We start from the raw sequence: 27,995 nt of genomic DNA on the forward strand, positions 1-27,995 counted from the left end.
AACCAACATAATTCTCGCTTAAATTCACGTATTCCTTGAAATGTTCAAAATTTAAAAATAAAAATATTATAATTGATAAAAATATTGAAAAGGGCGACAGCTTCTGTATATTAATGTCACCTTGCGATTTCGCCTTTAAAGCCACAGCAAAGCCTTTTCCATTTTATCTATAATCTACTGGATTTTTCCTGTAATTATTAATAAAATTAAAATTTGCAGCATAGCGTAATAATATATATATTCATAAGTGTTCGCTACGACATTCGACATTTTATAGGTTTTAATCACAATCTCCAACTTATTATATTTTGAATATCCGAGTAACTTTTTCGAACCATTTATACGTTGATTTTTGTATAGCGAGAAATAGGCAATATTAGCACATGATTTGACATGTCGCTAATGTAAATGAAAACTCCATCTTTAAGGTTTTCCAGAAGCCCGTAGCAACATTCGACCAATTTGGTTATAATTAAGAGAAAAAGTGGAGGCCAAAAAAACGTTCACTCACCTGCTCAATTAATCCACAACACATTAATCCCGTATATTCTCTCATGACTTTTATAAACGTAAACATTTCATCCATTCGCTCGTTTTGCATTATTATGGATTCCAAAAAAAAACAATTACACAAAGATTCATTTTATACACGTTAGATGACAAGTGCCAAATTCATTTGGATGTGTGCAGAATCCCCACCTTTTCAACCTACATAGATATCTACATACCTACATATGTATATATATGCACATAATTTGTCACAGCAACAGTTTAAAGCCTTAAATACCATCTGACACAAATATCACACGGGACATATAACAATAACTTACTGATACACGATGCGCAAAGGAAGGCTTTGAAGGATATGTGTAAGAGAACGTGTGCGTGTTTGTGTGTGTAAGTACAAACACTTGTACACTTACCCACTTTCGCAGAAAAGACATCGTTTCGCACATACTCGTACTCGCTGAGCAAATTCCAAAAGCAATTTAACGTACAAAGTGTTAACCTTGAGTAATGATAGAAAACGACACAAGTGCAAAGGAAAAAAAAAACAAGGAACGAAGCAGCGAAATGTCTTAGGCAAAGACTTAAACGACATTTTTTTTATAACCCAGCAACAATGGTGGCGTACACCTTTAGACTCGAAGAAAAAATATTGAAATATGGGTTTGTAATTGTATTATTTAAAAACAAGTAAAAAAGCTGTAAGTTGGGCCGCGCCGAACGTTTAATACCCTCCACCATTGGGTACAAATTTGGCAATTTACAAAAAAAAAATCCGTTAAAAATTCTGTTAAAATCTTAAAAATACCGAATGCCTATACGACGACGTAGACCTGCATAGGCAACTTTTGTCATAAATTATTACAATATTTAAATGCGAAACTTGAAGTAAAATCTGTTTATAATGTAGCTAAAATCATCAAAATACCGAATATTGGGGTGGGGTCACGGTATATGGGGGCTATACGAAGACGTGGACCTACATGACACATTTTCTGTTTTATGCTGCAGTATCTATTACGAACTTCAAATACCAAATTTGGAACGATTCCGTTAAATAATGTCGCTAAAATCGTCAAAATACCGAATATCGGGAGGTACCGTTATATGGGGGCTATATGACAACTTGAACCTACATGGGCCATTTACGAACTTAACCTGCCTACTGGCAAAATATACATGTGTGCAAAATTTTAGCCTTCTATCTCAATTAGTTCGAAAGATAGCGTGATTACAACAGGCAGACAGACACACAGACGGACATGGCTAAATAGAATTTTACGCTGATCAAGAATATATATATATATATATATATATATACTTTGTTGGGTCTGACATGAGTATTTCGAGGAGTTACAAACGGAATGACAAAATTAATATACCCTCCATAGTATGGTGGAAGGAATAAAAAAATATTTTATAAACAGAACCATAAGACTATAGTTGATGATATATTACTAGAGCTATGATCAACAATTTTTTTCAAGGACCACAAGGGCCATAATCGTCAATCATTAGAGTGTCCCCAGAGCTATAATTGATTTGTCGATTTAATCGTTGAATTTGTTTTATGAACCACTGGTGCTAATGTACCACCTTTATATTCGTTGACTTGTTTTTGAAGGGGCAACAGACCACCTAAGATACTACCAAAGCTGTAAATTATAAATTTTCAAGGGGCCACCAGATTGAAGTCGTTGATTTTTTAAGAAACCACGTCAGATATACAGGGTGAGATAAAAAAACTACAACAAAGTAAAACGCCATAAATTTTAATTTTTTTTTTTAAATTTTATTTGAATGAAAGCAAAAAAATGTTGGAAATAGCATCAAATTTTTGAATAAGTTTAGATTTGTTCGAATTGGTCACCTTTGACACGAATTATGGCCTTCCAACGGTAATTTTTAGTGCCAACCTTGCTTTCCAAAATACTCCAGACAAAATAGTCCAACGGATTGGTATCCGGAGATTTTGGTGGCCATTTCGCGCTGAAAATGAAGGGAGGAACCTCATTTTGTAGCCATTCTTGGGTGGTGTAACGTGATGATCATCACGTACATTAGTACGAACAAACTGCAAGAATACATACGCTAACAGCACCAACCAACCACCACAATGTTCACACAACACGACCATAGGCAGCCCACAAAGCGACAACAGTACAAACCAAGAAGTACACCATACGGTGGGCGCGTAATGGACAAATTAGATTTCGGTGGTATGCCGTTCATAGCATAAGGCAAAGAATTCGCAATGACTTCGCAGTACCGGTCATATATATTGTTCCGTTTGAGGTGCGATGAGGGAAGGCTTGCTGCTGCAGGGGGCTCTGCCGTCCTCCGACTATCGGAAGCTTTCGACGGGAATACTTTTTACAAGATTGGCTCTCATAGGAGTTTCGGCTCGCTGTTCCACAAGAGTTTCGACTCGCTGCTCCACATGAGTTTCGGCTCGCTGTTCTGTATTATAGTCAAACATTGGTAGTAGAGTAGCCGTAGTTATAAACCGTAGCTAGTTACCTCGCCCCTGTAGACGACCCAAATAACAAAAACCCGAGCTGCCGAACGAACCCCGATCCATCTACAAACCCTAACGCATCGGTTGCCGAACCTACCATCGAGCTGCCGAATTCACCCTTAACGGGCTGCTAAACCCGAACGAATCTACGAAGACCTGGATAGCTGCTCCCGAGCATCTCCCCTGTAAATTGCTAGATTTTATACCACAGGTCTCCTTATGGAGACTCTGGGTACAGCTGAGCTTACATCAGCCGACGAGAAAACCACGTTAAAGTGGCGCGTGCTGAATGCGATAGTGCTGAGTCCTGTTGGAATGTCCAAGGTCTGCGGCCAAAATGTTTGCGTGGCCAAGGCAGAATATTTTCGCGATAATATTCGGCATTATTCTGATGCCACGGTCGATTAATACGAGCGGAGAGCGACAATCGGCTGTTATGGCGGTCCACACCATCACCGGCGCTTGAGTTCTGGTGGCCAACCGAAGTTGCACATTTTCAGCTGGCCTCTTTGGCAAGTAAACACTCAGTTCTTGTACTTTTTGGAATTTCAATGGCTTTATGAAATATTGCGATATGTTCGGCTCACGAGCCATTTTTCGGCCACTTCAGCTTCTCTACCATTTCTGCTGCTGTTGCTGTCTTCTTCCGTCCACTAACTTGACATCGGGCTATGCTACCCGTATCACGATTTCCTGCACCGCTGCGATCTTAATATTCCTCCGACGCCTCTATGCAGCTCCAATGTGGTCTGCGAATACTAGTGCTACGAAGTGGAAGCATATCCCAACCATCATATGGTGGATAAATCTCCTCCACCCAGACGTGTCAGGAAGGACATACGTGATCTAGAGAGGGAGGTCCAGCGCTACAAGAGAGAACCTCTAGATCAAGAAGCCTATTAGGCAGGTCTGAGTGGCATTCATACCGATGCAGTCGCGGATGGTATTAACAGTTATAAAGTGACTGCCATCCTCGGAGTCCACCCCCGATCCTTTGCAGCTGAAGAACGTCAGCTGCCTAGACAAACCAGGGTAGTTTTGGCACAATTATGTTCAGGATGGTGTATTCGTCTCAATTCGTATTGAGCACGAATTGATGAAGATGTGCGTGACGCCTGGTCGGCGTGCGATACCGGCCCGCACAATACGCTACACATCTTTAATTGCACAGCCAAACCTATCCAACTCACTCCAGAAGATCTCTGGCTACAGCTCATTAAAGTACTCGAATTTCTAAACCTGGAGCTGGAACCAGATTAGCAGAACGCAAACACATGCATGTACTACTGCTACAACAACGACCAGTATCACGGTAACGAGCAATGGTACGAGACACAAAAGATTTATTCACGTTTAAATGCTGGAGTGCTCTAGCGATAGCCACTTGTGGTTTTCCAGCTAAATATAAAGAAATCACACTATCACGCTTGAATTCCATCACGAATAACTTTTTTTTCTGAAAAATTCTCAAAAAAAATGCTTTTCTACGCTTGTAAACAATATAATGAGCTATCAGTAGAATAATCTTAACAGCTGTCGGACGAGTGGCTTTGAAATGACAGCAGTCTGAAGTTGGTTGCAATTTTTTCACCCTGTAAATAATTTTAAATCAGAAATCTAAAACGAACTTGTATCAGAAATTCAGAGTTTCCTCCAACTCTTGGTCGGCAATAGGAGTAAATTCTGACAATTTGGTTCGCTGGGTTGTTACCAATTGCGTTATGTCATACAAGAAGTTCATATCCAACAGTGGGTTTGATCGCCGTGTAATATAGGCGAGTATTGTTTGCTCTGCTCTTCCAAACTTTCATCTATTGGTTGGAGGGCTAAAAAATTCTATCTCAATATTCTTTGTTAAGATTATTCGATGAGAGTTGTAGTTTCATGCAACCAAACTTCATCTCAAGGTTATGGGTCATTATAAATTGATCATGAATACTTACTAAAACATTGTTTTAATTTTCAGTAGAACTGAATCCCATGACAACTGGACAGGAATCTATATAAAAATAAAAAGCTCAACTGCAGGTCAGTTAGAGGCCAATAAGGGACTATATTCCCCTTAATCCAGATTAGCATTAGATTCGGGGGGTTTGATTTTATCATGAACCGGCCTCTAACTGACCTGCAGTTGAGCTTTTCATTTTGCCAGTGGCTAATATTGCTACAACTTGTCTCACTTGCTACTCATTTAAACCTCTTCGACTAACATTTTTCCTCGAGAGTAATGACAATGTCTAACAATCACACTTGTACCCGTATGAAGAAACCACTCCAAGGAATTTCGTTAAATTTCAGGCTGTATGAGAAATTTAGATGGTTGGGTATGGTTCGGCTTTTTTTTTTTTTACATTCCATGTCTCATACGTTATTTCCTCAGTTAGGTATCCTACTTAACAAAAGAACATTTTTTCTCGCCAAGTAAGAAATAATCTGGCAAATTTGCCACATTTTTTAACTTACACAAATACAAAAAACTGGGAAACTACAGAGGACGAAGCACGCCCGGAAAATCCAAGCAAGAGACACTTGTCTTTTTTTTATTTTTTTCTTTGGCCACTACAGGGAAAGTAAACTTCTAAGAAATAAATTGCTTAACGATTGCGTGTGTGTGTGTGTATGGGTGTGTGTGTGTATGTGTCATGGGCTTTCAAAGGGAATGCGAATAGAGCATAACTGGGAAAACTATATGGCTCTTATTGCCTAAGGAGCAGCCAAACAGTTTTAGTGGCCTTTAAAGTGTCATAAATTTTACGCTCAACAAAAGCTCAGTAAAGCCTTAAATTGGCCAAAAATTGTGGACCGCTCATTGTACTCTTGTGTGTGTTTGAGCAAAATTTGCCTTTTTCACACAACCTTTCATTGTGTGCACACATAGCCATACCTAATGTGTGTATGTACAACTCCACCCATTTATCCTCCCATTTTCATTTAAGACTATGATATAAGCCTTAGCTCTGAGACCTATGCTATTACCAACAACTAACGAGATATGTTTCTTCTCTGTGCATGTCTAAGGGTATGGTCGGTCTGCACAGCGTATTTGTGACAACAACGACAAAAGAAATCTCCTTCATGCCCATCTATGCCGATGGAGTGTGACCCCTTTTAGTGGAATTAGTTGTAATCGTTTACTCCTCTTTTGTTCATTTTCTTAGAGGCGGACGAGACTTTTGGTAGGCATCATCAGGTACTAAAATATGTTAACAAGAAAATAAAATGTTTAACATGATGTTTTGACTAAAATCCCTTTTTACCGCTCTCTCCCTCATTATTTTATTAGTTATGGGTTGCAAGGATTTTCTACGATATAACATAAATCCACATTTTGTTATATTAAATATAAGCAAGTGCCCGCCTAATATTTTATATCAATTCGTGTACTTAAAATGCAATTTGACAAACATTTTAAATCAAAACTTCACTCATCGTACTATATGTTTAGACTTTCAAGATTGCATATATTATTCAAGTTTTTCTGCCCTCCACCACTCTAGGGGTTGTATATTAACCTTGTCTTACTCTTTTTGTAACTCCTCAACCTCTCGTGTTCGGACATCGCTAAATCGACTTAGAATTTTACGCTGATCCACAATATATATATACTTTTTATACTTATACTATTGTAGATCAGCGTAAAATTCTAAGTCGGTTTAGCGATGTCCGTCTGTCTTTCTGTTGTAATCCGACTATCCTTCGAACGAATTAAGATAGAAGGCAACATTTTTTAACACAAATGTATTCTGCCAGTAGGCAGGTTAAGTTCGTAAATGGGCCATGTCGGTCCTCGTCTTCCAAGTATAGACCCGATATAGCGATACCTCCCTATTTTCGGTATTTTCATGATTTCAGCGACAATATTCACCGGAATTTTTTCAAATTTGGTATTTAAAGTTCGGAATTCGACAGACCCACGCCCTCGTATATCTTCCATATTAAGCGGTATTTTTCGACGAAATTTTTTTGAAAGTTTCAAGTTACTTCCATACTTGGCCGAACTTTTTATATCCTCCACTATTAAAAGTTCGGCCCAGCCGAATTCAGCTGTTTTTTACATGTTCCTTTTTTCGTCAGGAATAATAGGAAAATGTTTACCTTTTACACCAAAAAGTCTGGAAAAACTTTCATTTTGCAGTTTACAGAGGGGGATATTAGTAAAATCACTCACATCCAAGTAATCTGTACTTTCCGTATTAGTATAGTACACATTTCCAAAACTACCTCCATATCTCAGTCCCAGACACCTACAGAGACCACAATATCAAATTTGAGGATTCCAGCCCAATCCCTTCACCCATTACCAAATTTAGTACCATTTCGTATTTTCCGTACAAATATATGAATCATATCCAAACCACCGCTCAAACACAAATACCAATGGAGACCTCAATATAAAATTTCGGGATTCCAGCTCTATCCTTCCGCCCGATTCCCAATTTAGTATCATTTAGTACTTTTCGTACAAATATAGGACGAGTTTTCAAACCACCACCAAATCTCAAACTCAGATACCAAAAGAAATCTCAATATCAAAAACTAAGGATTCCAGCATTATCACTTCACCCAATACGAAATTTAGTACTATTTAGAATTTTTGGTACAGATATAGAGTGCAATTCCAAACCAGAGCCAAATCTCAAAAATAGATACCAACAGAGACTTCCAGCTATATCCCTTCACTCAATTCGCAATTTAGTACCACTTAAAACTTTTGTACAATTGTAATATACATTACCAAAACAACCTCCATATCTCAATTGTATATACCAAGAGAGACCTTAGTATAAATTTTCGGAGTATTCCCTTCACTCAATACCAAATTTAGTACTATTTAGTAATTTTCGTACAATTATAGTACACATCTTCAAAACCACTCCCTATCTCAATTCCACATACCATCAGCAAAATCAATATCAAATTTCGAGATTCCAATCCTATTCATTCACCGAATTCCAAATTTAGTACTCTTTAGTACTTTTCCTACAATTTTAGTACACATTTCCAAACCACCGCTAAATCTGATACACAGACACCAATAGAGACCAAAATATAAAATGACGGGTTTCCAGCTCTATCCCTTCACCCAATACCAAATTTAGTACCATTCAGTACTGTTCGTACAATTATAGTACATATTTCCGAATCCACATCCATATGTCCAGGCTACACATTAACAGCGGTCCTAATACCAAATTTCAGATTTCAAGCACTCTCTGTTCACCCAAAATCCAATTCTACCAAATATAGTACTATTTAGTACTTTTCGTGCACTTGTGGTATACATTTCCAAAATCACCTCTTTATCACAAATATTTCACTATCATGTATCCTAATACCTTCATCACTAACATGTAACCTAATACAAAATATCCAAATTCCAGCTTCATCAGTTCATCCTAAACCAAGCTGTTCCAAATTGAGTACCATTTACTACAGTTCGCACACTTAGTACACTTTCCCAAAACCACCTTCATACATCAAACTTACTTTCCAACATTGATTCTCATAGGAAATTTCAAGTTTTTAGCTCTATCCATTTACACAAAACCTTATAGTACCATTGTAGTACAATTCGAAATTTTCGTAACCTTAAAGTTCGAAATTCCAAAAATTCTTTGGTATATCTCTTCCATTACAAATTTCAGAATTCCAGCCCATTCCGTTTGTTTAATACAAAGTATTCTTATCTGATACGCCCAAAACGTGCCTCATCGACATAACGGGTTTTGACCCTTGATCTCTTTGGACCAAATGCATTTCAGGACATTTGGAGTCGATCTAGCGATGTCCGTCCGTCTGTCTGTCTGGCTAGTGCGCACATAACTCTCGAAGGGAGTATCCGATTTGGCCTAAACTTCGTACATAGCTATATTATTATCAAAGTTAGATCGAGTTCGAAGATCAGTCCACTACTTTCTGTATTTCCCCCACAAAAGATCGAATTTTTCAAAAAAAAAAAAATATTTTACAGAACAGACTGAGAAACGGTAATCCAATTTTCCTATATTTTTGCAAATCGTAGTATTTGCATCAGTGCTAGGTCATGTCTAGGCATATCGGCCTACTCCATCAAATGCCTTCCCCACAAAGGGTCAAAATTTGGAATAATTACAACTCTCATAAAATGTGATGTAAGATTGTCTTCAAATTTTACACATTCCAATATTTATATTAACCCAAGGTCTGGTGTTAAGATGGAATATATCGGTCCACTACTTCTGGTACCTCCCCCACAAATGTTCGAAATTTTCAAAAAAAAAAAAATATATATATATATTTTTTGGCACAGATAGAGAAACGATAATCCGATTTTGTTCCAACTTTGCAAATTCTAATATTTGCGTCGGAGCTGGGTTAATTGTGAAAATGGACAATATCGGTCCACTCTATCAAGTACCTTCCCCACAAAGGGTCAAAATTTTGAATAATTACAACTCTCATAAAATGTGATGTAAGAATCCGATTGTCTTAAAATTTCACACATCCCAATATTTTCATAAACCCGAAATCTGGCGTAAAGATGGAATATATCGCTCCACTCCTTCTGGTACTTCCCCCACAAAATGTCGAAATTTTAAATATCCATTAAGCTCATAAAACGCGAAATTAACATCCGATTCCATTTAGACTTGGCACATCTGAATATTTCTATCAACGTAGGATCCTTTAATAAAACGGTAGAAATCGGACCATTCCTCCTGGTACCACCCCCACAAAAGGTCAATATTTTGAATAACCAAATCGTTTATAAAATTCAAAATAAGTATCAGGTTCTCTTTATATTTCACACATCCCATTATTTCCACTAAAAAAAGATACGTTGTAAAGATGGGATATATCAGTCGACTCTTTCGGGTACCTCCCCCACAAAGGTTCAAAATTTAGAATATCCATGAAGCTCATAAAAAGCGAAATTGACATCCGATTCTATTCAAATCTTGGTACATCCCAAAATGTCCATTAACACAACACAGTCCAAATCTAGCACTTCGCAATATTTATGTCATATTTATTTAAGTCCGAAACGAAATGACCAATTCCTTCGAAACCTTCTGCATAATGGGTTAAACATTGGAATAATCATAACAGAAGTCAAAATATTTATTAATAATAGAACATTGGCTGTCGGGAAAACCGACCGATACTTTTTTACTTGCTGTAAATGATTTAAAGGTAATATGTATTCATTTGAGACAAATTTTGGTAATTTCAGGTTTTCTAACCGCTTTCTAACCAGATCTATCATTGGAAAAAATGCTAACAAATGCGCAGTTTAAACAAGTTTAAAATCAGTAAGTTTGGCCGGGCCGAAATACCCTCCACCATTTGGAACGAATTAGAAAATTTTCAAAAAATTAAATCCATTAATTTTTTTTAAATCTTTACAATATCTAATATAGGAAGGTGCCGATATATGGGGTATATATGATATTGTGGACCTATTAAGACAAATCTATGTCTGCATGTAAAGTACGCGCAAGGAACTCCTTGTGTGAATTTTCAGATAATTCCATTGGAAAAAGTGGCTAAAATCATCAAACTACTTAATATCGGGGGGAACTTTTATATTGGGGATATACGATATTGCGGACCTATATAAACAATTCGCTTTCAGGGGGTAAAGTGCTCACAAAGAACTCCTTGTGTGGATTTTCAGACAATACGATTTGAAAATGTGGCTAAAATCAACAAAATACCGAATATCGGGGGTACCGTTATATGGGTGCTATACGATATCATTAACCTATATAAAGAATTCTCTGTCGAGGGGTAAAGTGCTCACAAAACACCCCTTGTGTACAATTTCCGTTGAAAAATGTGGCTAAAATCATCATAATACCGAATATCGAGGGTACCGCTATATGGGGGCTATACGATATCGTGTACAAATATTAAGATAATTCTTTGCCGAGGTATAAAGTACCCACAAGGAACTCCTTGTGTGGATTTTTAGACATATCCGTTGAAAAATGTGGGTAAAGTTATCAAAATACTGAATATAGGGGGGGTACAGTTATATGGGGGATATACGATATCGGGGACCTATATAGACAATTTTTTTTCAGAGGGTATTATACTTACAAGGGACTCCTTTTGTGGAATTTGAGACACTTCCATTGAAAAATGTGGCTAAAATCATCAAAATACCGAATATCGAGGGTACCGTTATATGGGGGCTATACGATATCGTGTACAAATATTAAGATAATTCTCTGCCGAGGTATAAAGTACCCACAAGGAACTCTTTGTGTGGATTTTCAGACAATTCCGTTGAAAAATGTGGGTAAAGTTATCAAAATACCGAATATCGGGAGTAGCGTTATATGGGGGATATACGATATCGTGGACCTACATAGACAATTCTCTACAGGGGGTAAAGTATTCACAAGGAACTACTTGTGTGAATTTTCAGACAATTCCATTGAAAAATGTGGCTAACATCTTCAAAATACCGAATATCGGAGGGTACCGTTATATGGGGGCTATACGATATCGTGGACCGATATAGCCCATCTTCGAACTTGACCTGCCTGCAGACAAAAGATAGATCTGTGCAAAATTTTAGCTTCCTATCTTAATTCGTTTAGACTGTATCGTGATTACAACAGACGGACAGATGGACCGACAGGGCTAAATCGTCTTAGAATTGTACGCTGATCAAGAATATAAATACTTTATTGGGTCTAAAATGATTATTTCGATGAATTACAAACGGAATAACGAACTTAATATACCCTCCATACTATGTAAGGTGGAGGGTATAAAAAAATCGGAAACCATATACATATACCTACTAAATATAATAATAAAAGAAAGGATTAAAGCACGGCTAAACACTAATGGTATTTTTTCTTTGCCCTGTTCAATTGAAGAGTGACATGCAAATATTCTGAAAAAAAAAGAATCATAATATCATCAGCAGGGTTAAAACCCATTTCTCTTTTTACCCTACGTCATCTATAAAATTTATTTAAAATTTCGAAAGTAAACTGTTGCTTCAATTTCCATATCCACTTCTTCAGACGTCTCTAAAAACCCATAAAATATACGAAACACCTTCTGCATTATGATAAAAATAATTGTTCTTTATTTATGTTCAAAACCATATATACATGATTTATGATTCACAAAAGTATTGAACGAACCACAAAGGATGCGCCCTCAAATATCCTTATGCACACGCACACACTCACCGCAAGAAATTAGGAAAGAAGGATTACACAAAACACACTCTGGCACAGTTGGGAAGGATTTTGTTATCGGTAGCCAAGTCATCATCAATTTGTTATGGCAAAGTTTCTATACAAAATATTAAGACTCTCACACACACAGATACCCAGAGAGAGAGAGAGAGAGAGAGAGAGAGAGAACATTTTGAAGATATTCCAATGACTGGTGGCAGCATATCACACTTGAGAATACCACCAACAAAACTTAAACTTCCCCCTCCCTCCCAAATGAAGCCAACGAAATGAATATGCAAACAAATTTCTCATTTCCTGTTTTGGCATGACGTTGAATATTCCCGGTTTTTGAAGCCAACCGCCAACCACAAATATTTTCTTCTACAATTCCGCAAAAAAACACAAAACACCCGAAAACTCCAACACAAAGATTTGAAAAGATGCTGATAATATTCCATTGTTCAGTCATTCGCCGCATTCGTGTTTCCTTATTGTCTGTATCCTGTGGGCGAGATATCGAGAGGATGTGCCACTTGGATATATTTGTCGCATTCCTGTATTGATATTTATGTTCATGTGTCCTGTTACTGTCTCAAATAAAATGAAATATTGAATAACTGTTGCATTATGTGTTTATGACATTGGGGACCCCCTCCTACTCCTTTCTTCCTTGCTTTCTTTCCTTTCGTTCGATGCGGTAATGCATAACTCAATAAATCATCAATTTCAATTAGTTTTAAACTTTTGACATGTCGTTGGTGTAGCTGCTACTGGCTGCTGCGTAACCACAATATCGCTCAATGCCAACCGCAATCCAAATGTAATATATTTTAGGCGATTGAATATAATTTAATAGGTTTTTTAATCAATTGGAATTTGTTGTTGTTTGCTGAGGAGTTTAACTTATTCCAATCTTAACAGAACTATTCATTATCAAAGCATTTGTATACAAGTAAGCAAAGGCTACAGTCGTGCGAGGCCGACCATGTGGCGATTTTTTTTTTTTTTTTGAAATGATGCCATACAGTCCTGCACAAATATTACCTTTTGTTTTTGAGCGGGGCATTTGCCTTATCTCTCTTAACTCCCTTAACTCTCTCTTCAGGCAAAATTTTGTTTCGATTTTAATTGTGACCCGTAAAGCGACTGTAAAATAAGGAAAATTTAAATTTTGTGGTCCATTTGGACCTCTAAATATAAATATTCAAAACAATAGGCTCCTATTCTGAATAGGCTCCATGCAAAATTTCGTAAGAATCGGACGATATTTGCGACCTGAATATAATATTATCAACACATAGTGTTGCAGGGTGAATAATTATTTAAAAATATACAGGGCGAGATAAAAAAACTGCAACAAAATCAACCGCCATAATTTTTACATTTTTTTTTAAATTCCATTGAATGAAAACAAAAATTCCGGAAATAGCATCACATTTTAGAGTAAGTTTAGATTTGTTCGAATTGGTTATCTTTGGCACGAATTATGTTCTTCAAACGGCCAATTATGTTCCTCAAACGGCCCGAATGTTGCTCTGCGGCCCATTCCCGGCGAAGCGCTTGCTTGAGGTGATCGACACTTTGGTATTTTTTAGTGCCAACCTTGGTTTCCAGAATACTCCAGACACAATAGTCCAAGGGATTGGTATCCGGAGATTTTGATGGCCATGCGCTGGAAATGAAGCGAGAAACCTCATTTTGTAACCATTCTTGGGTGGCGCGTGCTGAGTGCTATGGTGCTGAGTCCTGTTGGAATGACGAATCTCTGCGGTCAAAATGTTTGCCTGCGGTCAAATGTTTGCTTTAATACACCCTTCAGAAAATTTTATTTATAATGTTCGACATTTATTCTGATGCCACGGTCGATTAATACGAGCGGAGAGCGGCCGTCGGCTGTTATGGTGGCCGGCGCTTGAGTTTTGGTGGCCATTTTCAGAGGACCTCTTTGGCAAGTAAACACGATCATTTCGTTTGCTTACAAACTGCTGGACAACGAATGTTTTCTCATCGGAGAAAACCAAATTTGGCAGTTCACCACTTTCGGCCAAGCGAAGCAACACTTTAACTTAAAGAAGGAATTTCAATGACTTTTCTCCGAACTCATTTTTCAATATTTCCCGAATGGAATATTGCGGTATGTTCAGGTCACGAGCCATTTTTCGGCCACTGCAACGTGGTTTTCGATCAAGTCGCTTCTTTACTTTTCGAACCATTTCTGCTGATGTAGCTGTTTTCTTCCGTCCACTTTCTTGACATCGGGCTCCGCTACCACTATCACGGTAACGAGCTATGGTATGAGACACAAAAGATTTATTCACATTTAAACGCTGGAGTGCTCTAACGATGGCCACTTGTGGTTTTTCAGGCATATATAAAAAAATCACACTATCACGCTTGAATTCCATCACCAATAACTTTTTTTCTAGAAAATTCTCACCAAAATGCTTTTGTCACAAACAAATGCACCAAGACATAACGCCATGACCACAGGGTGGTGTAAGTTATAAATAGCGTAACAGTGGGGAGAGATGAAAATGTTTATTAGTGCTGTTCTAAGATGTAGAAGATTTTCCAAAAGGATTCTAATTTAATTGAACTCTTTGTTTATTTTTCCATTGAGCTTACGATCTCGTCACTTGGGTAAAAAAAGTTTTTTGTCATAGGAGTTATTTTAAAATAACTCCTGGGAAGAATATCGTAGATAAAAACGTTTGTAACACCTCGAAATATTGGTCCTAGATACGCTATGTTATATATGAATCGTCCTATCTTGCCGAGCTGAGTGGATATAGCTACCTGTGTCCATCCGTCTGTCCATATTAAACTCTAATCACGCTGCAGGACACAATTATGGTCCGATCCTCATGAAAATTAGCATTAAGTTGGGGTTAAGGTCAGAATAGAATCTAGGAGTTGAAATAGATTAAAAGAATAGATTAATATTGGTCAGTTTGGATTTCATTGGTTACTAACTTTACTCCTCATAAGGTAATATATGCAAACATCTTGAGAATCTTGAAATTTTACATAAGCCTTGGTGGGTAGGCTTGTGATTATGTATTTGGAAGATTTAAGTTTTTGGAAGTGTATTAGCAATACAATATAAAGTGTACTAGCAATACAAAGTATTGGACAAACGGAATGAGCTAGAATTATGAAATTTAGAACGAGAGTCACTGATGGAAGGCTGCATCGATTTATTTCGAACTTTAAGGTACGAAAATGGTACCACTAGGTATTATATGAACGAATAGAGCTCCGAACTTAAAATTTGATATGAGAATTAAGGTTGGACTGTAAATTTGGTAAAACCACCTTCGTAGGTTTTGGAAATGTGTACTAAGTGTGCGAACTGTACTAAATGGTACCAAATTTGGAACAGTTGAATTAAAGGTGAAAGAATGAAGCTGGAATTTTGAAATTTTATATTGGGATCAATGTTAGTGGTAGGTTTATGACAAAGAGATGGTGTTAGCCTGGACGTAGAGAGTTGGTTTGGGAAATGCTACTATAATTGTACGAAAAGTACTGAGTGGTTCTATATTTGGTATAAGGCGAAGGTATAGGAATAAAATTCTGAATATTTTATATTTAGATTACTGATGGTATCTGTGTTTGAGATTTGGCGGTGGCTTGGAAATGCGTTCTATATTTGTACGAAACGTACTAAATTTGGTTATGGGGAAAAATGAAGAGCTGAAATTCGAATAGATGTCGCTGTTGGTATCTGAGGTTGAGCTATGTAATTATTTAGAAAATGCGTAATATAATTGTTCGAAAAGTACTAAGTGGTGCTAAATTGGGTATTGGGTGAGGTCTCTCTTGGTGTCTGTGGTTAAAATATGGAGGTGGTCATGGGAATATGTGCTGTAATTGTACGAAAAGTTCAATTAATTGAACAAAAACTGTCTGTAACCATGAGGTTGAGTCTGTTGAAATTTAAATTTTCGAACTTGGAGGAAAGATGTGCATCACATTGTCTATTTTTTTTTTTTTTGAAATCCAAGAAAAAACTGACAAAACTAGAATTTTGGAAAATTTTCAAAAAATGAAAATTGTGCTCAGTTTGTACTATTGAAATATCTTCCTTATCTCTTTTCATTTGCGGAAAAATGTTTTTTCTCGAATGCGAAACAAGTAAAAAATATCCTCCTTGAATGCCCTCCACCATTTGGAACAAATTTGGAAATTCTCAAAACAATAAAATCTGTAAAAATTCTGTTAAAATCCTAAAAATTACCGAATATAGCTCTAACATTAGGGTCCATTACAATATTCAAATGCGAAACTTAACAAAAAAAAAAAAAAAAACGGTGAATAATGTAGCTAAAATTATCAAAATACCGAATATCGGGAAGTACCGTTATATGGGGTCTATACGAAGACATGGACCTGCACAGAAAATTTTCTGCTTTGGTTGTCCATTACGAACTTCAAATACCAAATTTGAAAGAATTCCGGTGAATAATGTCGCTAAAATCAACAAAGTGCCGAATATTCGGAGGTACAGTTATATGGGGGCTATACGAAGACGTAAACCTGCACAGACAATTTTCTGTCATAGGCTATTACGAACTTTTAATAGTAAATTTGAAACAATTCCGATGAATATTGTCACAAAAATCATCAAAATACCGAATATCGGGAGGAACCGTTGTATGGGGCTATACCAAAACGTGGACCTACATGGCCCATTTTCAATACCAAAAGTCCTGCAGACATAATATACATTTTAGTAAAATTTTATCAATCTACATCAATTTATTCGGAAGCTAGAGTGATTTCCACAGACGGATAGACGGACGGACATCGACATATAATTTTATGCTGATCAAGAATATATATACTTTGTGGAGTCTAAATTTTCGAGGTGTTACAAACGGAATACCCTCCTCCACCATAGTATGGAGGGTATAAAAATATAATTTTTTGAACGACAAATTTTGGGCTTGATTTTTTATCATTTGTGCTATTTAAACTTTTTTGAATCTCAAGCCGAATTCGAGATATCAGAATTTCGAAAAAAACCCATATTATTTAGAAAAGTCGCTGCAATTTCACTAAAAATAACTCATTTCCACCTTTACTCGCAATTCTTTAAATAATTTCCTAAAAATGAAATGCGAAAAATCAACTAAACACAAACTATTAAAACACTTAAGAATTCAATGGCCTGAACACACACTAAACCCTTACTTAGTCAGAATTATATTTTAATTTAATTTGAAGAGTACTCCACAACATATTTCATACAATGTTCACATTTCACAATACATTTAAAACAATAAATTTTAAAATTAAAAAAACTAAAAAAACAATTTATTTTATATACCTAGCAACTCCGGGCTCCTGGAATAAATTTGCATTAATATATGCTACTCTGGAAATTAATATGGGCTTTTTGCGACCCAGGTCAACTACTCTCTAAACAATTGCATGCCCCATCACCAATTTAGGTGAGCACAACATAATGGGGACAGGTAGCAGGCATTCTGACTGAATGGATGGATGGGATGCATCAGAAGATAGTCGCAGCAACTCACTTTAGATGTCTGCAGTGTAGTTGTCTGTTATGGTTGTTATTGTGGCACAATTGCCATAGACGTTGGTGTTGTTGTTGTTGTGTATTTTTTATTATGTGTGTGTATTTGAAACATATTTTGAACAAAAATTGAAAAGAAAACAAGTGAAACCAACGAAGCGCATTTAAATAAAAAACATTTGCATTTAGATGGAATTCTTTATAGCTCCGAGAACAATAACAACAACAGCAGCAACAACACTACGAATAGTAGTTATTTTATATGGACCCTGAGACCACCTCAACCCAGCTCAATTTATCTAACCATGCAATTCCATCTCATGCATTGTTCCTTGGGCCATCCATCCGCACATTGCATTTGTTGTGTGTTAACAAATAAACAAAACAAACAGTCCACCTCCCCCCACCCCCAAGTTTTCTCAGCCTCCGTGCATCCCAACCACCATGACAATAATAAAAGTAATGTTTTTCCTATTGTCCAGAACGCGAAAATGGCTAAGTACTCTTCTGGTCAGTTCACCCACTCAGCCAGCCAGTCGGTCGGTTGGTCGGGGAAAGGCGTCCTATTTTCTTCTCCCTGTCATTATGTTGCAATAAATAATTAGCTTCAGGCTGGGTTCGTTCATCGACATTCGAAGTCATTGATGTGGCAATAATGTTAACGACGACTCTTATTTTAATGGCTTCTTAGTTATAATGAAACCAAGAATATAAGTAAACTGGATGCCATCGACCTCAGAGGAAAACCCCGAATATTGAATAGTAAACATAAAAACATAAAAATATACAATTCCAAGTAACAATTTTATTGCCATCGCAATGATTTGTCACCTGCGTAGGATGCGACACGTTTCGAGTAGACAGGGCATCTTTTCTAGACACCTTTGAAAAACGTCAGTTCCATTAAGAAAGTGGTATTTCGAAGAAAGTCGAAATAATGTCCCAAAGTTACAAATTCAATGTGAATACATGGTTTTGTACTGACCCAAATTTCAATTTTTTCTGCGAATATTTGATTTGATTTTTCCATCGAATTTTCTGGTTCATATCTGTAGAACTCAAGGTTTTACAGTATTTTTATACCGTCGACCTTGGAAAGGATAAAGTCGATTTAAAGATGTCCGTCTGTCTGTCTATTGAAATCACGTTACATCCTACATTATTTGACGTATAGCTTCAAAATTTGGCAGAACAATTTTTATTGTGCCTAGGATGGTTGATGTTGAAAATGAGAAAATATAGTGGCACCTCCGGATATTCACTATTTTGATGATTTTTCCACGAATTTATTTAGGTCCAAGTTTTTGTAAAGCCCCCATATAACGGTACCTCCCAATATTCGGTATTTTGATAATTTTTGCCACATTTTTGTCCACGGAATTGTCCAAAAATTGGTATTCGTAGTTCGCAATGGGTTCTAGCTCCGGTGGCGTAACATAGTATATATAGCCCCACGTTTTCGTATAGCCCCCACATGATTGTACCTCCAGATATTCAGTATTTTGGTGATTTTTGCCACATTTTTCCACGGATTTGTCTAAAAATAGGTATTTGTAGGTCATCATGGGTTCGAAATCCGCTGACTTAAAATTAAATATGTACCCCCGAAATTGTTTCAAATTTGGTATTTAAGAAGATTTGGTAGATGACAATCCTTGAAGTAAAAATTGTATAACGGCCTCACCCATATTTATGGTTTTTGAAAAGTTTAGCAGCATTACTCAAACGCTCTTAATGGTATTTGTAGTTTAAGGGGGAACACGTTTGAATTCAGATACTTTTATACGCCCTGCAGCGAGCAGCTTTAGTAAAATTGTAGTGTTTTACTGGTGACATTGTCGCTAGTACTAGTGAAAAAGTATACCACAACCAATGTAATTTCCTATGGACATTTAACATAGGCTTGTCATAGGAGAAGTACCAGTAGACCTTGACTATATTGACTAAGTAGTTCTTTTGGGACTATATGGTGACATTTGAACCAAATAGTCACTAGAAAAAGATTATATCTTTTGAGATTATGTGATGACGTGTATACCAAATAATCACTACATTATATTGGGTTTCCTGAGCTATATGTAGACATTTGAACCAAATAATCACTAGAAAAAGATTAGATCTTTTAAGTTTATATGGTGACGTTTGAACCAAATAATCACTGCATTTTATTGGGTATCCTGAGCTATATGTAGACATTTGAACCAAATAAACACTAGAAGACCATTAGTCCTTTCGAGATCATATGGAGGCATTCGAACCAAATAGTCATTTGAGATTTTTAGGAAAATGCTTGTAATAGAATAAGTATTTAACAACGTTACATTTTTAACGCAGTTATTAAGTAACAAAAACAAAAGTAAAGCACAGTTCAATCTACACACAATATATTTAATTAATCTAAAACAGTCTGCGAATTTTAGGCAAGGTAATAAATTAAGAAATGGATTACATATATAGCTCACTTTTTTCAAGGCTGGCCAAACCTTGTCTTATTTTTAATAAAACTGAATAGTGTTAGAACTAGGATTTTAAAATTATATAGTATAACATAAAAACATTCAGTTAAATTTGTGGTTCTTCATCATTTTCATCTTGTTCCTTTTCTTCGGTGCGCCTGCTTCGTTTGTTGATCTTAAAATACTTTTTCTTTTGGCGTTGGAACGCTGCTCGTAAAGTCTTGTCAGGTAATTTATTAAATGTTGATATAACTTCTGTTTTATAAACTATATTTTAGCATTACTTATTTGAAACAAAAACAAACACGTTTTACCTATTATGGCGGCAAGTACATTACCAAAATCTCGTAGACCTTTTTTCCCGAAAGTTCCGTCAACATTAAAATCCATAATAATATTTCTTCCAAATACTTTATGCAAATTACGTTCAGCGTTACCTGCAATGAGATTTTTCATTTGTCGAGTCTGCAATTGTAAAAATTGTTTTAGTTATGAATTTGTTATTCCCAAAACGCAGATACGTACATATAGATCTGCTTGTGTTGCGAGAATTCGATCAAATTCTCGAAGTTTTTCTTCCGATTCAATTGGAAAAATTGTCATAATATTGTCCACAAATGCGTTCTGAGAAATAACACGATCCAGTAAAACTTTATGCTCCGCCAAAATATCAATAATCGTGTCTAGTTTTCTGGCATTTTCTTGGCAGGAAGAACATTTTGCATTAGCTATCAAAAATATGAACTCAATTTTGTTATACTGTTAAAAATTTAGTGATAATCTTTGGAGATTACCTTGTGGAGCAAAATATTTCATTTTTCCTTTGGAAGGGTTGGCATTTTCGTTCGACATGTTTATGTGCGGGAGTTGTGTACTTAGGAGGTAAAAATTTGTGCTTGATATTTCTCTGGAAAGCAGGAATGTAAAATGGGCACGATTACAAAATCAGAATCAATTGGCAAGCATACAAATTTGAACTGAATGTCTTTAATACAAAATGTCTCTTTTTCCCCTAGAGTCAGATTCGTTTTGAAAATACCAATCTCACAAGAATTCACCGGTTCTTCGTAGAAACTTTCTAATGCCAAAATTCGACTGCCTTCAATATATATTTCGCCCTTTTTCTTTATATTATCAATTTTTATTGGAATGCATGAATTCACCGCGCAAATATTATCTGGTTCTTTGCAGGATATGTAGCAATCATTTACAAAAGCTCCAACGATAACACCTTTTTCATATTTTAACCCATCCTGAATAGTGTTGACAATCATGCAATTTTTTTCCTTTTGAATAATTTGTTGAAAGATATGTGATGGTTTTCGAACATGTTTTTTCAGTGTTTGCAGTTTATTTTCAAATGCATATGCAGAAAACGAAATAAGGGGACCATACTTTTCTGCGCAAGAAGCCAAATGAAGCAGATTATGAACGTTAAAAGAAATGCTGTTCGAACCAAATACAGTTGAGAAGTTCTCGACAAATAATTGAAGCAAATTATTAGCTTGAACAATATTTTGATCCATATGTCGTGCATTGTTAAGGTTTTCTTTTCAGTTTTATTATGCATTATTCTGGTTAGCATTTTTTTGGTGACTCCGAGGTCAATGAGATGCATGCTATCTAAAGGAGTCTGATTTATCATACCAAATCCAATTTCTTCGAGAGGAGTTTTTTCTTCTTTGAACATTTGGGAATGGTGGCATGGATACTTTCGCACAGCAAAGTCCTCATCGGAGATTAGGGAACCACTCTCGCTACTATAAGTCAAGACATTGTTTACCTTCTTCGCAATTTGAGTACACTTGGTGCAGCCATGTGTTGATGTATGTCCAGGAACTCCACAAACGAAAGCTTTTGCTGGTGCGTCACATATTAAGCAACGAAACTTCAATTTTAAATGTTTTTGTTGTATGATAAACTGACCTTTTAGTAGAATCACTTCATCAATGAAGTCTTTCAAATACACATTCACACTACCCGGCTTGGTGTTTCCCAAGTATAATCCAACAACAAACGGTTTTGTTTTCTCCTGAATATTAACGATTCTGCAAAGGATTGGCCACAATTGCACACGAGAGCTTTTGAACAGTGGAATTCCATCGATATTTATATCTAGTTCGACTTCCTCATACTTTTCCAAAATGTGACCAACTTTTCGTAGTTGTGTTTCTATGCCAATATGACAATAAATTCCAGGGGCAACATTTCTCGTTAACATATTTTTTGCTCTGCCCACCAAAGTCTCTCTAGTGAGCGGAACATCTAGACCTTCTTCCTTTAATATTGATAAAAGACTTTCCAAACATTTCTTTGAAGGATTCGTTTCCATGCACCACTTTTTAAGTTTGTCCCGCAACATTAATTTCGGAACTGCAAAATCTTCCATTCCATTTTTCACGAAATCATTTATAAAATCTCCACCGTTTGACACAAATTCACTTTCACTATTTTCTTGTTCACATTGCAAACTTCTGTTTTTATACAATATTTTTTGTTTTTTAATTAATCTTTTATAATTTCTTTTACTCATTTTGTTTATATATTTAATAAATAATCACCTTTTTAACAATAAAACACACAAAACAAATTAATTGCCGATAAAAACGCGTTGTTTCGATGCGATCTACAAAAAAATTACATAAAAATGTGTATATATTCAATATGTTTTAATGACAATAAAAGAAAAGCCAACTGTCGACATTGTCAGTAGAAATACACTACAATCAGTGTCCCAAACCAAACTCTACTCGTAAATTGTTGAAATTTGAACTAGTACAATTGTCTGTAGAAATAAAGTGATAATATAAGATACATGGTTCTTTGCTCGCAGCAGGGCGAGTACAAAAAATGTTTTCTTTACCCAAAGGTTGAGGGAATTAAAAATTCGGTCAGGCCGAACTAAATGTCTTTTTTTACTTGTTTTATCCCCAGTCATGGTTATATTTGAAGCGGCCAAAATGAGCCGCATCGAAATTCCGCTTTTAGACTCTAGGTCTAAATCAGTTTTAGAACATTTTGATTCGATGTAGGGGTGCGTTTAGTGCCCTGAAACACTTATTTCCTAGAGAAGGCGGTGCCTATCATAAAATTATTGAAATACAGGATATAGGGAGGTACCCTTCTATGGGTATAACACAAACTGCCAATTCGGATTTAAATTTTGACTAAAACAACAAAATACCATAAATCTACAAGTACAGCTATATGGGGAGTTATACAAGTCGTAGACCTATATAGCTCACTTTTGAAACCAAAAGTCCTACAGACATAAATTTTCGAATTTCCACAAATTTCCCAGGAACGAGCCCAATAGAAATTTGTGATAATCGGATCAACTTTGGATATAACTCCCATATATAATGTCTTCCGATTTTAAAAGTATTGTGCACCAAAAGGGGAAATATCAGTCCGAATCAAATGCATTTTAGCACAATCGGCCAGGTTCAGAAGTAGAAGTATATCTGGCAATTTGCAGATTTAAATATAGCTCCCATATATTTTTTCGCCCGATTTCAATATTATTGTGCGCGATATGTATAATTTTCGTCTAAATGGAATAGATTTCAGCACATCTGATCGAAATGCCTCTGCCAAATTTCAGTTCGGATCGGTCCAGTTTTGGATATAGCTCCCATATATTTTTTTTGTGCACCAAATGGTTAATGACCAAATGGAATGGATTTTGTCACATATGACCCAATTAAGCCAAGAAGCAAATACAGGGTTGCCCATATTCGACGGACCCATGACTCTTTGGGCCCATTCCAATCGACGAGGCTTGTCCGCAGGCAACATTCTTTGCGTCTATTGAATTTTGTACGGGAACAAATGCAAATCAATGCGAATAATCCGTTGTAAAGTGGACCGAGCCATGCCCAACTGCTGAGAACGGCGTTTTTGGGATGTTCTTGGGGACCTCTCAACACTGGCTCGTACGGCAGCGATATTCTCGGCCGATCGCTTTGGTCGACTTTTATATGGCCTCTTCGGATTAGAAAGAGCCTTACCAGACGAACATTTTTCGTATAAACGCTCAATGGTGTTCTTAGAAGACGCACTTCTCACATTTTTTAATGTTTTAAAAGCACGTTGAGTTTTCACAATTGACTTCTTCTGTTGAATGTGAATTTCAACTATTTCAGAGCGCTCGCGTGGCGTGTATTGGTTCATGGTAAAAATCTGCTTGGACTGACGCTTCAAACGCGGTATGTCATTAAGCGATGTGACATCTCTGTCAAAAGTTATGGCGTTGCCAGATGGGTCCGTCGAATATGGGCAACCCTGTATATAAAATTTGATGAAAAACACTTCAGATATAGCTATAGGTCCCATATATTTATTTCATCTGATTCGGTGTTTAAGTCTCCCACATTCGTAACATGCACTCCACAAAAATGGTATTTGGTACCAGATACAGCCCAGAAATACCTGTGCTAAATTTTATTGAGGTCGATTCAGATTTGGATGTAGCTCCCATATGTATATTCGTTCGATTTAAAATATATTGTTCACCAAATGTTAGCACAAATGGAATCAAACGTGTTAAATTTCGGTTCAGATATAGTTATAGCTTCCATATATATGTTTCATCCGATTATATTTCTTAGTCACCCAAATCTGTATTGTAAACCCCATAACAATGATTTCTGGTACAAAAAATTGTGTACATCCTTAAAATTCCTTTTCCAAGTTTTGTCGAAATCGGTTTAGATTTGGATATGTCTTCCATATATATGTCCCTCGATACTTGATTCGACAGGTCACATACAACGTAAATTTACCTCAGTCAAGTTTAGTGGAAATCGATTAAGATATAGCTTTTATAGGTTAGTTTTAACCTATTTCAAATTTAAACCGCTCTGAAGCCGCAATTAACATCTAAATTGCCAATATGTATGTTTATTTTCTGTACCCAACGCTACCAAATAGTCATAGTGGTGTTGGGTTTCAGTCGGTACCGTCCGACTTTTGTCTTTCCCTACTTGTTTTTATTAATATTAACATTCTCTTTGTAATAAACCTCATTTATTTCAAGCCCCAACATTTCAAATGTTTCAATGCACATGCCTGCCACCAGCAACATGTTCGGCAACACTTAACGAAACACACACATTTTATAGCAAAACAAAGAGAAAACTCAACTCGCACACACAAACATTTCTCACAGATGCCAACATGTTGCTCTTACACAAATAATATCACGTGCTGCATGGGCAAACACTTCTCTCTTAACAGAGTTGTAGCGAACAAAACAATCTTGTTTTTGTTGTCCAGCTGATGTGGATGCTATGTACGATTGATGGCGCATGACTGCAATAACAAAATGTTAACTAACGGTTTCTGTTTTTGTTATTGTCATCACGTTTTACGTTCGTTTGCCTTTGGTAGTAAGGCGTAATGTCAAAAGTCATTTCCATGGAATAGAGGAATTCGAGTGACGTCTTGTTTTGTTGTTTGCGAGAGAGAGAGGGGTAAAAAGTGTAGGAATAGAAGAAAATAAACAAGGAGAATAACACAAAAACAGGCGTTCTTTGACAGTTTGCTTTGCCATAAAACAGCTGTGAAGTAAACATTTAAAACAAGTTGTCGTAGTGCCAATAATACATTTTTATTTTCCAATGATTTATTGTAAATAAAAAGTGATCTCAGTGGTTGAAAAATATAATAATTTAAATTACGAAATAGTTACACCATTAGAAAACCAAAAAAATCTCCCAACTTGTTTGTGCATTGTTATTATTATTCGCTTTTAAGGGAATTTCCCAAACAAAGCTGTGGTGCAGTACAAAACAAAAATAATAAATAATAAGCGGTAAATGCAAATAACGATATTATCTCAGCTTTGAATTACAAAAAAAAAAAAAAAAAACACAAACGGCATTTGAAAACTAGTTTCGATTCGACAAAGTTTAAAAATTATGAAATCGTTGTGAATTCAATTCGCGAATACCCATCGTGTAATCTTTGTTTGTCTCAAACCAGCCAGCCAGCAAGTCGGACAGACGAGCAGCCAAACAACCAATTACCAGTTTTCCAGTTTTGTTTTGAGTTTGTCATTCGCATCCATCCCATCGGAAAGCAAGCAAATGTAAGTAATGACGTATGTGTGTGTTTGTGTGTCCGTTGTGTTGTGTTGTGTGTGCACTCATTCAATCAAACTTCCTCGTTTAGTCAGATGTGGTTTGGTTTATTACGGAGATGCTTGGCTATTGGAAAATAAACCATGTTAACTAAATGAGTTCATTATCATGGAGTTATGGTAACGCGTTTTAAAGGCGAGTTGTGATTTTATGCGAAGCATATTGATTTGCAGATGTATTTTAGATCCTTTCGGTGATCTCCCTAAAATCATATTTTGAGTCGATTTAGTCATGTTCGGTTATAATTTTATAAAAATATTTTCATCAAATGTTATTATAAGACACAAAAGACAACAATATGAAACGACTGAAATTAGAATCTTGAAATTTTGCTTTTTTCGGTGCGTATTAAAGGATACGAAATATACTAAAAAATTTAATACTTTGTGTTTGACTATTGGAAGAAACTAGGATTTTGAAATATGGAATAAGAATCGCTTATGGAGTGCGGGATAGATGCACGAAAGGGTTTTTGGAAGTTCGAAATTTACGAATAACTCTAAAATAGTAATAAAATCCTTAAATTCGGAATGGATGTCACTGGTGTTTGAGGTTAAGATGTGAAGGTGGTTTTGCAAATGCGTACTATAATTGTTTTAAAGTTCAGATTTGGTGGTGGGCTTTTTAAATGTGTACTATAATTTATCAAAAAAGTACTAAGTTTGTTTTTAGGTGAAGGACTGGAGCATAGATTTCAAATCTGATATGGATACCACTGTTGGTGTATGTTATTGAGAGAAGGTCATGGTTGTGGATATGTTTATTTTAATTATACGAAAAGAACTAAAAACTACATAATTTGGCATTATGTGAAGGAATAGAGCTGAATTTCTGAAATATGATATTGAGGTCACTGTTGGTTTCTAGGTTTAAAAAATGGACACGTTGAAATAGGTTTGTAGATCTAAAAAATTGGATTGTAGATCTTAAAAATAATTTTGGGTTCTTAGGTCTAACTTTTTTAAGGCATTCATATCGCCTTGGCCCTATACAGAAGAAAATATTTTTTTAGAAAACGTTGTACTACTTCAATAATAAATGTAGGTCCTGTAGGCCTATTTTTTGGTTTACGATAAACCCCGCTTCAAAGTATTTTCGCAAAATTTTGGCGTCTTATACACGTCCACATCTTCGAATAACCTCCATATAACGGTACCTTCCTGTATTCGGTGTTTTAAAGATTTGAGACACATTTTTCACCGAGATTATTTCGAATGTGGAATTTGGAGTTCCCGATGGGTACTACTTCCTATGACACAAAGCTGTTTTTAATATATATGAACTCCTGACGTTGAAATCTTACTTAATCCACTCTAGTACCTATAGCAGATATTTTTGACAAATAATTTGTTGAAATATTTTTATCTGCTACGATCCTGTTAGTTATTAAACAAATTTAAAAAGGACTTAAATATATTTAAACTTGCATTATGACTATTTAAGCTGTAGACCCTTTATGAGCCGAAGGAGAAGACCAATATTGTCAATTTCGTATCTGACATAAATCTGATATAAATATTACAGGGAGCCAGATTTGGACTATAGAGAACTTCTTTTACTTTATATGAAATAAGTTATGATTTCGGAAAATTAAGATAAAGTGAAACGATGTATTCAATTTTCGCACTTCATCTATTACTAATA

The 27,995-nt window shown here is 36.0% G+C and overlaps 1 protein-coding gene across 2 annotated transcripts; it reads right to left on the bottom strand.

Annotated features, from left to right (window-relative positions):
• Window positions 1-20,197: 20,197 nt before the first annotated feature.
• Window positions 20,198-22,987, bottom strand: LOC131802259 (uncharacterized). 2 transcript variants are annotated; one of them, XM_059122175.1, is made up of 5 exons: window positions 22,770-22,987; window positions 21,003-21,115; window positions 20,734-20,936; window positions 20,523-20,673; window positions 20,198-20,463 (listed from the first exon to the last, which is right to left on the bottom strand). In XM_059122175.1, exons 2-5 carry the CDS (start codon window positions 21,058-21,060, stop codon window positions 20,315-20,317), a joined length of 561 nt encoding a protein of 186 aa, XP_058978158.1. In that variant the 5' UTR covers window positions 21,061-21,115; window positions 22,770-22,987; the 3' UTR covers window positions 20,198-20,314. The 2 variants fall into 2 exon arrangements, with proteins under 2 accessions (XP_058978158.1, XP_058978157.1); XM_059122174.1 differs by lacking the exon at window positions 22,770-22,987 and having other exon boundaries at window positions 21,003-21,743.
• Between the last annotated feature and the right edge of the window lie 5,008 nt (window positions 22,988-27,995).

This window comes from Musca domestica, unplaced genomic scaffold (assembly GCF_030504385.1).
Source record: "Musca domestica strain aabys unplaced genomic scaffold, Musca_domestica.polishedcontigs.V.1.1 2, whole genome shotgun sequence".
NCBI classification, from domain to species: domain Eukaryota; kingdom Metazoa; phylum Arthropoda; class Insecta; order Diptera; family Muscidae; genus Musca; species Musca domestica.

Coding starts and splice junctions, on each gene's coding strand:
- LOC131802259 (XM_059122175.1), bottom strand. CDS start 21,060: ATGTCGAACGAAAATGCCAACCCTTCCAAAGGAAAAATGAAATATTTT. Junction 20,937..21,002: donor GAAATATTTTGCTCCACAAG/GTAATCTCCAAA, acceptor TATTTTTGATAG/CTAATGCAAAATGTTCTTCC. Junction 20,674..20,733: donor CAACACAAGCAGATCTATAT/GTACGTATCTGC, acceptor TTACAATTGCAG/ACTCGACAAATGAAAAATCT.